Source organism: Gracilinanus agilis, chromosome 2 (assembly GCF_016433145.1).
Source record: "Gracilinanus agilis isolate LMUSP501 chromosome 2, AgileGrace, whole genome shotgun sequence".
In the NCBI taxonomy this organism is placed as follows: Eukaryota; Metazoa; Chordata; class Mammalia; order Didelphimorphia; family Didelphidae; genus Gracilinanus; species Gracilinanus agilis.
Genome location: NC_058131.1, coordinates 610,644,084 through 610,657,281, shown reverse-complemented (window position 1 = coordinate 610,657,281; position 13,198 = coordinate 610,644,084). Strand labels below are relative to the sequence as shown.

Sequence of the window (13,198 nt, the reverse complement as noted above, 5' to 3'; positions counted from 1 at the left end):
GGAAATGAAATGTGGTGTATAGAGAGCAGCTAATAGTTTGGAACAGTGACTGTGAACCTGGAAAGACTGTAAGATTTGGGGTGCCAGAAGGGAGATATGCAGGTTAAGAGATGGGCTGAGAAAATCCAAGTCTGTTTCTGTGCAACAGGGCTGGCAGATCTAAGGCTTGTGAGCATGTTACCTCATGGTTCTCTCCATGTCCCTTCCCTCCAGCCTCATCTAACATTATAAGCAATATAAGATAAAGATGTATACTGCCTATCCTTTCAAATGGCTCCTTCTATCATATGGACAGAATATGTGCCTTTCTGAGCTGTAACCTAGGCCCGGGAATAGTCAAATCAACTTTCTGTCCCCTGCTCCCCTACTGAAAGAAGATCTCCTGAGTGTCACTCATTCAGGCCCATGGCTTTACTTATTGGTGTGAATATCTCAAGCCTGTATCTCCAGGTTTCCATAAAATGGAACTTTTTAAAGAGAATTATTCTAGCATTGGAAAGGAGCTGCCTACTGGCCTTTTCTGCTTGGATGTCACCTCAAACTCAATACATAAAAAAATGGAAGTCACCCACTCACCAGCTTAGAATCCCAGCATCAGCTTTGTTCCTCCCCGGGGCCCTGAGCCCCGACCCAATCAGTTCAAGACCCCAGGAGATCCCACCTTTGTGCAGCAGCCTCCAAATGGGTCTCAACTCCCCATCTCAGTCCCCCTAGACACCCCGGAGCCTCCACCAACTGCCTACAAGCTCGGACTCGACAGCAGCCCGGCATCAAAGCTCACGGTCCCCGTGCTCCTCGGCATTGTCTGCCCGGGGAGCAGAATGTGCCCACCCCAATCTCGGGGCCCTGGCCTGGCCTAGCCCCCTTGTCCCTGGCCCCCCTCCTCCTGGCTCCTCGCCCAGGTCTCATCTGTCTCTGTCCCAGCTTGACATCAACGCCCCGGCCCATGGATGAGTGCCCCTCTCAGGAATCCCGCAGGGACCCAAGAAGTCCAACTCTCAGTGTTCTCTTCTGCCTGGGAAATGACGGTAAATAGAAGGGACGCTGGGCACCGAAGGGTTAAAGGCGCTCGCACCAGTGTTCTCTACGCATGCGCGAGGGGCAGGGCCGGCTCTTCGCTCTGGGAATGTTTTTGGCTCCCAGCGGCTTCCATCGCTCGGGCCTTGCTGACCCCAAAGGAAACCGTGGTGGTCGAGCTCACAGTCCTCACTTGACCTCTGACCCAGTTCTGCCACGACCTGACCTATGACCCGGTACTGTCGGGCACAGGTGGGTTAGGGGGCTGAGGCGCTCTGAGCCTGTCCTCCAGCCTTCCCTCCCTTTCCCTGACCTCCCTTCCCCCTATCTAGGCCAGCCCCCGCCCTGTGCACCACCTTGTGTCACTCTGACCCCTTAGGTGCCTCCCCCACTCTTGTCCAGCCCCAACCCCGAGCACCGCCTTCTACACCCCTGAGCCCCTTCCTCGACAGCCTCCCCTTCAAACTGCTCTGACCCTGAGCTTCCTTGTCTGATACACTCACCTCCCAGAAACTCCCCACCACATCCTATGCACTACCTGAGCCCCTTAGTGCCACCCCCAGTCTCCCCTCCTTTATTGCCCAACCTCGGACCTGAGCACCTCCATTACCCAGAGCCCCACAACCAAGGAGTTCCCTCTCCTCCTATCCTGTCCTGTCCATGAGCTGCGACACCTCCCCGTCCCTTCACCATAAGATTCCCCACCTAAGAAGCCTCCCCTGGTGTCTAGCTCCTGCCCTGACTCATGTTGTCTTTAGTCCTGTCCAATTCCAAGCCCTTTCTCTTCCGACCCAGAGTCTGCCCCATCCCACATCTCTCCCTTCTGCCCCGAGAGCCTTGGTTCTTTCTAGTCGTCTGGATTTTGCTCAGCATAGTCCCTGGGCTTTGCTTAGTCTTGCCTCTGGTCTTCTGAAAGGGAATGGGAGCTCCACTGGGCCTGCTGAACCAGGACATGGGGTCTGTGACCCTCAGGATAACTGTGGATTTGGGCAGTTTTCAGTGATGCAGGCTGAGCCACACGAGCCACACTTGAAGGTTTAGGAACACTTCCTGATCACCATTATGTTTTTGCTATACTGATGTGTAAGAAGAGAAAAGGCCTTAAGTGCATGTCAAGTCTGTTCCCCAGGCACTTTTGTGTGGTTTCTCAGGAATCTTGAACACAGTCTTGTTATTCATCCTGAATAGGACAAAGCATGAAGCTAAAGGAACTTGAGAGGCCTGCTGTCCAGGTGTGGAGTCCAGCCAGCCAGCACCCGATCTATCTGGCAACAGGTGATTCCCTCAGGAGCAGGCAGCTTGGTGGTTTTGTTTTGTGTGCTTTTTTGTTTGTTTGTTTGTTTTTAAACCCTTACCTTCAGTCTTGGATTGACTCCAAGGCAGAATAGTGGTAAGGGTAGGCAATGGGGGTCAAGTGACACAAGGCCCAGGGTCACACAGCTGGGAAGTGTCTGAGGCCGGATTTGAACCTAGGACCTCCTGTCTCTAGGCCTGGCTCTCAATCCACTGGGCTACCTAGCTGCCCCCGTTTTGTGTTTTTTAAAGGATTCCTCAGCATCTCAAACTCTTAAACTATGGATACATTGCACTGAGGAATAACTTTTCAATGATGTGCTTCTCTTTTTCTTCCCTTACAGTTATATCAGTGTTTCTCTGTAAAGATTTGCCCTTAGCTTGCTGTTAAGCTGCCCTCCTTCCTTATTTTCTTCTACTTCTCCCTGTGCTTGGTGCTTAGGAACATCTGCCCAGCAGCTGGATGCATCCTTCAGCACAAATGCTACCTTGGAAATCTTTGAGGTTGACTTCAGGGACCCTTCCCTGGATCTGAAGTGCAAAGGAGTCCTTTCTGCTTCTAGCAGGTACACTAGCCAGTTGGTTGCTGTGTTAACAGAGAGGCCCTGTGCAGAAAGGAACAGTCCTGGAAGCCAGTGTGTTGTGTCTTAGGGATCTTGTAGTGGGGTGGGATGGGATGGGATGAGAAGAAAGAAGGCACCCAGCTGAGATGTTGTGAATTACTGGCAGTTTGGTTAGAGTAGAGATAGATAGACTAACAAATTCTGTGTCAAAAATGTGTTTCTGAGCCCCACTGGGGCCTTGAATCCTCAAACCTCTTAGTTCCAAGCCTTACAGAAATAATAGCTCTACATAATATCTTCCTCTGACATTTCTCAGTCTTGCAAAATCATTTCCTAGTAGATAACAATATGATCCCCTCCTTATTTCTGTTGGATACTGATTGGGACATCCACAGATTTCCTCATTCTTACCTGGATTCTGAAATGAGTTGTTTTTTCTTTTGTTTTGTTTTTCCCAAGTGAGGTATATGCTCCAAGGAATGTAGAGTCTAAAGCAAAACTTCCTGTCAAAATGCTTTTTAAAATCCTCATGATGTGTGAAGGTAGATAGCAAGAATCACTGGCATTTATATGGTGTTTTAAGGTTTATAAAAAAACACTTTCCATTAGCGATAATTACGCCTCAGATAAACCTCATTTGGCCTTGATACTGCCACTGCACAAAGCTTGCAAAGCATTTTCTCCTAAGTCTTATGAGGTAGGTATCACAAGCCTCATTATCCATGTCATGGCTGAGGAAACTGAGGCTCAGGTTGGGGAAGTAGGAAAATAGCAGAGGAAAGAAAGGGCAATGGGTTTGTAGTTAGAGGTCTGCTAGTTACAACTTACCTTACTCTGGGCAATCATTTCCCCTTACTGAGCCTTAGTTTCCTTTTGTAAAATGAAGAGATTCAACTAGATGATCCTCAAGATCCCTTGCAGCTCTAAATTCTGTGACCCAGTCACTTCTTTAGTATCATTCTTCTGTTCAGGGGACAGAACTGGGATTCAAAATCAGGGTCTTCTGACTTCAAATCCATTGTTCTGTTCAACTTTAGTTTTTTGTTTCTGGTTTTTTTTTTCTTCAGAAAGTATCTCTGATGGAGATGCATCAAAGGTGACTGACTCCTTAATGCCCTGGGTTGGAGGAACCCAGGATATAATTTAGAGGAAAAAGGAAGGAAATATTTCTGACTGTACTAAACAGTGGTCCCCTCGAAACAAAACAGAGTAACCCAGAAGCAGCAGAAAGCTTCTTCACCCACATTTTGTAATGAATTTTGTAACTGCATCTTCAGATCTTTAAGCAAGTCTATGAAATACAAATCTAGGGGCACCCCATAAATGGATGTACTTACCCTGAATTGACATGTTAGCCCAGTAGTGATTATTCCTCCCCCTAGTTTCTGCACTGCTTTTTTGTCTATACTTTCAAAGAGTACTTAAACTATACTGCTCTACACCATCTGTGTACCTTTGTGCCCCTTTATTTGCCTCTACTCATTAGAATCCTTAACTTCAAGATTTAGCTCAGGGTCCACTTCCTCTAGCAAGCCTCTCCTCTACCTGTCACTCCCTTACCTCCTCTCTCCTATTCCTTCCCAGTCTTAGTACTCTTTCTTTCCTCAGATGATCTTTGTATTCCCTTATATGTGGATCTTCTGTACCTGAAGTATCTTGCCAGGAGAATGTAAGCTCCTTAAGGACAGAGGCTTTTGGGTTTGTTTTTTTTTTTTTTTTTGTATTCTCAGGGCGTAGCACAATACTTGGCAAATAGTAGGTGCTTAATAAATGTCAGAATTGCACTAAAACAACAAATCTAGAGCTCATCCACGCAGTCAGACAACAAGCATATGAAGCATTTCCTATGTCCTAAACAGTGTTCCAAATACTGGGGATACAAAGAAAAGCAAAAAGATTATAACTGTTTTAAGAAGTTTATATTCTAATGGGGGAAACAACATAAAAACCAGGTACCTTAGAAGATATATACGTAGTAGATAGAAGATAATATTAGAGAAGAAAGAACTAGCTGGAGGGGTTGGGCAAACAAGTAAAGAGCTCCTGTAGAAGGTCAGATTTGAGCTAAATTTAGAACAAAACTAGAGAAACCTAAGAAGTGGAGGTGAGGGTACAGAACATTTCAGGCATGGGGAACAGTCAGGTATGGAGATGAAGTGTCTTGTTTGAGGAAATGCAAGTAATCCAATGTCCCTGGTCCATGGAGTGTGGGAGTAAAATGTTTAAAGATTGAAAATGCAGGAAGGAACCAAGTTATGAAGAACTTTAAATGCCAGACTAAAGATTTGAGATTTGATCCTAGAGGTAATAGGGACCTACTGGAGCTTACTGAGTAGGAGAGGCAGTGAAAAGTGAAATAGTCATACTTTAGAAAAATCACCTTTACAGCTAACTGAGTAAGGCTCAGTGGAATGGGAAAGGATTAGAAGCAAGGAAACCAATCATAAGACTGTTACCGGAGCCCAGGTGTGAGATGATAAGGGAGTAGAGAAAAGAAGATGAATATAGAGACACATTGTAAAGGCAAAAAAGACAAGATTTGGCAATGGGTTGAATATATTGGATGAGCATGAATTAAGAATTGAGAATGATATATTTTGTGTGAGCCTGAATGGAAAAATGATAGTGTCCTTGACAAGAAGAAGAAGGAAAGGTTTGGGGGGTGAAGATAAGTTCTATTTTGGTTATATTGGAATTGAGATGTCAGTGTGACATGTAATTAAAGATATCCAAAAAACAATTAATGATATGAGACTAATTCAAGAGGAAAACCGGAGGTAGTTATAAAGATCTGAGAATTGTCTGCCCAGAGATGGTGATCAAATTCATGGGAGCTGATGAGGTAACGAAAAAGATAGCTTAGAGCAAAAAGAGAAAACAACCTATCAGAGAGCCTTGGTTAGAGGGCATGCCATGGAGGAAGAGTTGGCAAAGAAGTCTGAGAATGAGGGGTTGGGAAGATAGGAGAAGGAAAACCAGGAGAAAGAAAAACAGAGAGATAGAGTGAAAGACAGAGACAGAGAGACAGAGAGGAAGGTGTCACAAAAACATCTACCCAATTTCCCATCTATAGAAAATTTTTATAAGGATGTATTAAGGGCATCCTCAATGAGAACATTAATATGAAATCAGTTAGTCTTTTGCAAGTGATATTTTATAATGAAGTTTATCCTTACCATGACACAATTGACTGAAAGATGCAGTGAATGAGCTCCCACTGTGTATATTGTCTGTTGATTATTTCTGAAATATTTGATTTGACCAAGTAAAATGCTACCTTAAAGACCGTTTTCAATCAAAGTGTCTTCCATCCATTTATTAAAATTATTCAAAATTCCCTGAAATAGAACATTAGAAAAATAACCTTGTTCTATAATCCTCTGATTGCAAATACCAGGTTACCAGGTGAGACATAAAACAAGGAAACTGATGCTTGCCACCATCTTGGGGAAGGAAAGGGAAGAGAAGAAGCATTTATTTATATAGAGCCTACTGTGTTCCAGGTACTGTGCTTTACAAAGGTTATCTCATTTGATCCTTACAAGAATCCTGGGAAATAGGTGCTTATTGTTATCATCTCCATTTTATAGCTCAGGAAGTTAATGAAAACAGATTAAGTGATTTTTATCTGCACAGCCAGTAAGTATCTGAGGTGATCCAGAATAATGTCTTGAAGAGGATTTAAGTGAGATCCTATAGATTTTTGATTCAATGCACAAATTACATGGTCCTGGTTGCATCCAGCATTCACACACTCCAGATAGATACTAGAGCTAGCTTGTACAGACTTAAAGGAGCAAACTGTTAAATTTTCAGGATGAACATTTACACTTCAGAGATGAACAAATGCTACAAATCACACTTGACTTATTGCTTTGTTGATTGTCTAGACTTAAAATAGTGGAGAAAACACAAGTAGTACCAATTAAGCTTAAGAGCGTATTACATTTTTTTTCTCAGAGAGCTGGTTGTTAACATTTGCCAGCATATTCCTGCATCAAGCCCAAGAACTCTGTATTATAGAGGTGTCAAATTCATGTAAGTCCACCATACTCCTGAGTACAACTGGAGTCAGATTAAAACATAACTGGGAAATAGTTAAGAAAATAAATAAAAATGCAATAAAACAGAAAATGTTAATATGTAGTTTTTCTAAGTCAATATGTGGCCCATAGGGATTATTATAGATATGATTTAGAGACCCCATTTCTATTTGAGTCTGACACTGCAGTTATAGAGCATTGTAGAAGAGATCTGTAACCACTCAAGCATCTGCCCTAACCATATACATAGGAAAAACCAAGTGGATGAATAATGTCTACTGCTCAGATTGTGACATGCACTTAGATTTATAGCCTATATAGCTTGTCTGTCTGGAACAGACAGTACAAATGGATGATGAATTGGACCCAGAATTAAACAGGAGGAGGCGAAGAGTAGCCTTGATTGCCAGGCACATAATAGGCACTTAATAAGTTTTTGTTGGTTGATTGATTAATTGTCTTCAGGAAACTGCAGAGTTCCTTTAATGATTTCATATTTCTCTCAGAAACAAACATCCATCCTTTTTAACATCTATATTCTCGTGTTTTCAAATGACTTTAGAAACTTATAGTCTGAAGAATTTAAAATAAGTATCACAGAGGGTTTAGAAAGATACATGGTAAATGTGAGCAGGCTGTAACATAAATAAAAAAATTCAAAGAATTATAAATAAAGGATACGATCAGAGAAATGCATCACCATAAAAGAAGATGGGCTTGTTCCATGGCAATAATTAGGAATAATAGACAGCCAAAGTGTGCTAATGGACTCCTCCCTCATGATGTAAGGACAAAGTGAGGAAGGCCTCTCAGCATACTGACTGGATTCCCTTGATCTGAATTTATGAGAGGACACTCTGCAAGGAGTGTTTCTCTTTTCACCACTGCAACCTATGCTGAAGGCACTGCAGTCCCCAAGGCTTAACAGTTGTATAGACCTGGCTCTCTATCCACTAAGCCACCTATCTGCCCCACTTAAATGCTTTTAAAAAATTTGTATTCCCAGCTCCTGGCATCTGGCACATAATAGATACTAAGTAAAACATAGAAATCTGCCTTAATATAATAATATATTATATTATTGGCAAACTGGACTTAGTCTTGTATTTCCTTCTCACTAATCCTTGATTCAGCAGGTTGTTTCATTATTTCTAACTTTTCATTGTAGTTATAGACTCCATACTGATTGTACCCTTTTGTGGGTGCTGGGCTCATTTCTCATCCTGGTTATGAATGAAATCTGACTCACTTGTGTGCCTGATGAATCTTTCTTAAAGGCTTCTGTGATTCTTGGCCTCCTGGCTGGCTAAGACTTCTGGACCTCTCTCTCCATGACTGGGAGAGCTGTACTCTGCTGGTTCCTTATGAAGTTTAGGTACAATTTAATTTAATTTACTGAACATTTATTAAGTATCTGTTATAGACAGGGTACTGTGCTAAGTATTGAGGATACAAAAAGGAAAATTAACATTCTTGTCCTCAAGGAGAATACTCCCTATTGAAGGGATATGGCAAATACACAAGTAAATCTGTAAAATGTCTGTAAAATATAATCCAAACACATTTCAAAAGGGAGAGAAAGCTCATAGCTGCGGGGGTAAGGGAAGGTTTTGTTGCTGGGTTTAGGGCTTGAGTTGTGCTTTGAAGGATTCTGAGGGGTAGAGAGGTGAGAAGAGAGCCCATTCCATAAGAGGCCATTACATAAGTAAGGAACCACTTATTTAAAGATGTGAAGGTGGGAGATGGAATATAGTGTGTGGGAACAATGAGGAAGCCAGTTTGCCCAAAATAGTGAGTATAACAATGAGATCAAACTGGAAAGGTTGGTGTGAGTCAGCTTTTAGAGGGTTAAAAACCAGGCTGGCTGTATTTTGTTTATCCTTTGGCAATGGGGAACTCTTGAAGATTTTTTATTAGAATAATGTTTTTGGAATATCACAGATCTGATCATGACTGTTTGATTCCCTGATCTCTGTTGTGATCAGTCCTGACTCTTTGGTGTCTCAGAAGGCAACTGGAACCCTTCTCGGTTTGGTTTCTGCTTCCTAAAAGTCATTCTTTATCCAGAACTTCTCTGTGGCTCTTCTTCATGGAAACCTGAAAATATAAGTGGCACAATGGATAGAAATGCACCCAGCCTATTCTGTCTCATGGTGTTTGGGGGAAAGTGTTGTTATTCTCTCTCATAGAACTTAGAAGGGATGAGACATTTTTCTGATGACATCACTGTTTTTTAATGACTTAAGACATTTTTTGCACCATGAATTTCCCACCCTAAACACTAGTATGCCTTCTCTTTAGGAAACTTGGGTGCCTTTGGATCCTGAATCTCATTAACGTAAGGACTCCCTCCAGTGATGTAGATCATCCGGCAGCCCATCTCTGCCTCACTTTATAGTCTTTGACCATTTCCCCCCTTTAATCCCTCATTGGTGTTCCACCCAGTGTTTTAAGAGGCTTCCTCCAGATTTCTTTTCTTAGTGAGGATTCTAGTGGAGTGTGAAGGCTGATCCTCTCGGAGGTGGTCTTCCCCTCGAGATTATATTGTTTCTATTTTATATTCATTTTGTATCTTATGTGTCACATTTTGTATCTACTTAAAAAGATTATGAGCTTCTTGAAAGCAGGAATAGTTTCACTTTTGTCTTTGTATTTCCAGTGCTTAACATGGGGCCTTGCATATGCTAGTAGACACTTGATAAATGACATGTTGATTAATTAATAAAAAGTACAGTACAGTTCTCATAAGTTGCTTACCCTTCTCTTCTTGTTCAGTTTTTGCTTCACTCAGTATCTATCTATCCACAATGTCTGTCAAAGATATATATACCTAGGGGCCTGCTCTATTATTTATCTATCCTATGTATAGCATAGTCTGGGCAATGCACATTCTTGTAACATTCTGATCTCATTTAGAGGGCTGTATGCTGTGCCTGGGTTTCATGCAGTCAGTACAATATCATTTGTAAATAAGAACATCTGGAAGTCTTTATCTTCTGTAGGGAATTTTTCTTCTCTTTTGATTGGGTCCAGCTACCATGGCAAATACCTTTGGTGAGTTTTTGTCTCTGATTTTCCTTAATTAATATAAACAATACAGGATCCTGAACAAAGTTACTTCTATCTTTACATCTTTGAAGGAATTGAATATGATTTTGACATGACGTATAGAAGACATCTTGCTGTAGGAGAGGTCTTAAGGTGATATTTTGTTCTATAAAATCAAATGCCTTTATCTAATCAGCAAACAGTAAGCATGGTGATCTTCACCATTTGTTGTATCATGATAGGGATGTGATCTGCTATAGAATTTCATTTCTGAAAGCCTGCCTGTACTTTTTTCAAACCTTTGTCAAGAATATCCTTGCTATGTGTATGTTATTCTCATAAAGATTTTGTAGAGATAAGAAAGTAGGCATATGGAATGGTAGTTAATGATATTTTCTCAGTCTTCTTTTTTTGGTAATAATAAAGTCTGAATTTACCCCCCAAAGTTTCTGGTATCTTTTCCTCTTTCACATATCTTGAATTGATCCATCAGTGCCCTCAAAAGTGTTTCATTCTGAAAATCCCATACATACTTGGTCTTTTCCAGCTGTTCTTCCCACCTTTTTTTTTTCCTACTTCCTTATGCAGAACAGAAGAGATTGTGACATTAAGAATCTAAATTTGGTAGACCCACTGTCATTGATAGATCAGAGAACTTATAGAAATCTTTAAATATCTTTTCCATTTGTTGTCTCTTTTTTCGGTCTTAAATGCACTAGGGATGGCAGGGCTTAATTGGGTCTCTCATTGAGCTTTCTTCAAGTTTGTTTTTCCCTATACTCTTTCTCACTGTTTTCTGTGGTGTTACTTTATTACTTTCCTCTGGCCTTATTGGTAAGGTTTTATCAGTGTGCTTATATTCTAAACCAGTATTACCCTTAACTACCATACCTTTCTGTTTGACAAGGACATCAGATGTTTGCTGGCTGGGGTGATTCCCAAGTTTTTATCAATGAACTTGGGAGATGGTGAGTTTGTGTCATTGTCTGATCTTTTATCCATTTTTAACTTTTAGTCACAACTTATTTAAATAGGTAAGGTTGGATGGAGTTGCCTCAACTTCATGCCTGTCTCTTCTCATTTTTATTCTTTCTTCTAATTTAGAATTGATTTTGACCATTGTTCTAATGAGAATTTACCTCACTGTCAATTATACCACCTCTTCAGATAATGTTTTAAAATTTTGTTTTCTCCTAGGAAAAGTATTATCTCTTCTTATTTGTCATTGTGAGTTTTGCTTTAAGTTTAGTATTTTTCATAGGGCATTGTGGTAACAAAAACTTTGATTTATGTTTTTTAATGCCTCCACCAACTACTTTACCTGAGTCTGGAGAACAAGCGTGACTTTTCCATTGCTTCTACTTTTTAAATAAACAAACTTAAATTTAACTTCAATAAAATAGGCAAACAGCTAATGTTACATACTAAAATAAGTAATCACGTGGAGGAACATTTTAAAGAAATAAACACCCTTTTGGTAATATAAATAGATAACATTTATAAAGGGCTGTAAATAGGTTATCTTATTTTTTCCTCATAAATGCTCTGGGAGGTAGGCACTATCATTAATCTCATTTTACAGATTAAAGAAATTGAAGCTGACCTGGGTTAACCAGGGTCACACAGCTAGTAATTGTCTAAGGTGGAATTTGAACTCAGGTCTTCCTGACATCTGATTCGGTGTTCTTTCTGCTACAACATCTAGATGCCTTATTACTTATATAGCACTTAAGATTTACTAAGAGCTTTATATAGTCAAAGTAGTTAATCTGAGCCTCACAGCCCACTGCGAGGTAGGTACTCTAATATGTTTCCACCAATGAGGAAACAAGCTTCAATTCAATAAACATTAATTAGACACTCTGTGTCAGGCATTGTGCCAGCCTTTGGCATGTAAAGACAAAATGAAAAAATAGCTTCCCCCTTCAAAGAGGGAACAGACTACTTAGCAAAAGATGTTTGATCTATTTGAGCAAGAGAAGAATGAAAGCAGTGTCATGTAAATAGAGGAAGAGGTTGTGGGGGGAAGAAATGTGGTCAGTATTATCAAAAGCTACAGGAAAGTCAGTAAGGAAAGAGTACTGAGAAAAAACCATTGAGGGAGATGTTATTTTTAATTTTTTAATTACCTTTTATTTTCAAATAAATATCTGCCTTCTCTCCCTCCCATTCAATCTCCACCCTCCCATCCCCACCCCTTTCCAATTGCAAGAGCAAGAAAAACAAAACCTCATGTTATAAACATGTATAGTCAAGCAAAACAAATTCCCACATTGGTTATATTCAGAAAAATATGTCTCAGTCTGCACTCTTGTGTTCATCACATCTGTATTAACATGTTTCATTTTGAGTACTCTGGAATTATAGCTATTCATTGTGGTGATCAGAGTTCTTAAGTCTTTCAAAGTTTTTTGATTTAAAACATCGTTAATGTTGGTTCTGCTCATTTCTCTGCATCAGATCATACATGTCTTCCCTTATTTCTCTGAAACCATGTCCTTCATCATTTCTTATAGCACAATAATATTCCATCCACATCACATCCATATATCATAACTTGTTCAGCCAATTCTCTGCCAGCACAAAAAGAGCTACTACAAATTTTTTGGATCTTGAGAAAAGATCATTATATTTGGCAGTTAAGAAACCATTGGTAACTTGGGAAAGAACCGTTTTAGTAAAGAGCTGGGGTAAGAAGCCAGATTGAAAAGTGGTACAATAGAGAGGTCACTGTGCCTGTAGTCAAGAAAACCTGAGTTCAAATTCAGTCTCATCCACTTATTAGCTGTGTGACCTTGGGCAAGTCCTATTTGCCTTAGTTTCTTCAACTGTAAAATGGGATAGGAATGTATGTACCTCCCAGAGTTGTGAGAATCAAATGAGATCATCTTTTTGCAAATAGTTAGCATAGTGCATGGCACATAATAGATGCTATATAATTGCTAGCTATTATTATTAAGTTGAAATGTGAGTGAAAGTGAGGAAATGTAGGCATTGAATGTAAATAGTTTTTTCCAAAGTTTGCCGAAAGATACAAAAAATTGTAGCTTTAGAGCATGACAGGGTTAAGTGAAGGCTTCTTAAGAATAAAAAAATGTTCTTAGGCAGTTAGAAAGGAACCAGAAGATAAAGAGGCTTATAAGTGAATCTCATGAATTCTTAACTGTTATCATTGGTGCTTAATCTAACCCATTGTACTTCCAGATAGGAGATAGTTTGTTAGACCTGAAAAAG

General features: G+C 40.4%; 1 protein-coding gene across 1 annotated transcript in view; it reads left to right on the top strand.

The window, feature by feature from the left end:
• Positions 1 to 1,233: 1,233 nt before the first annotated feature.
• SEC31B (SEC31 homolog B, COPII coat complex component) overlaps positions 1,234 to 13,198 on the top strand; it is a 31,448-nt gene continuing 19,483 nt past the window's right edge. Inside the window, exons 1-3 of the mRNA XM_044665491.1 lie at positions 1,234 to 1,269; positions 2,206 to 2,292; positions 2,753 to 2,876. Coding sequence (XP_044521426.1) covers positions 2,214 to 2,292; positions 2,753 to 2,876 — 203 coding nt within the window. The 5' untranslated portion in view covers positions 1,234 to 1,269; positions 2,206 to 2,213. The remainder of the gene's footprint in view (positions 1,270 to 2,205; positions 2,293 to 2,752; positions 2,877 to 13,198) is intronic.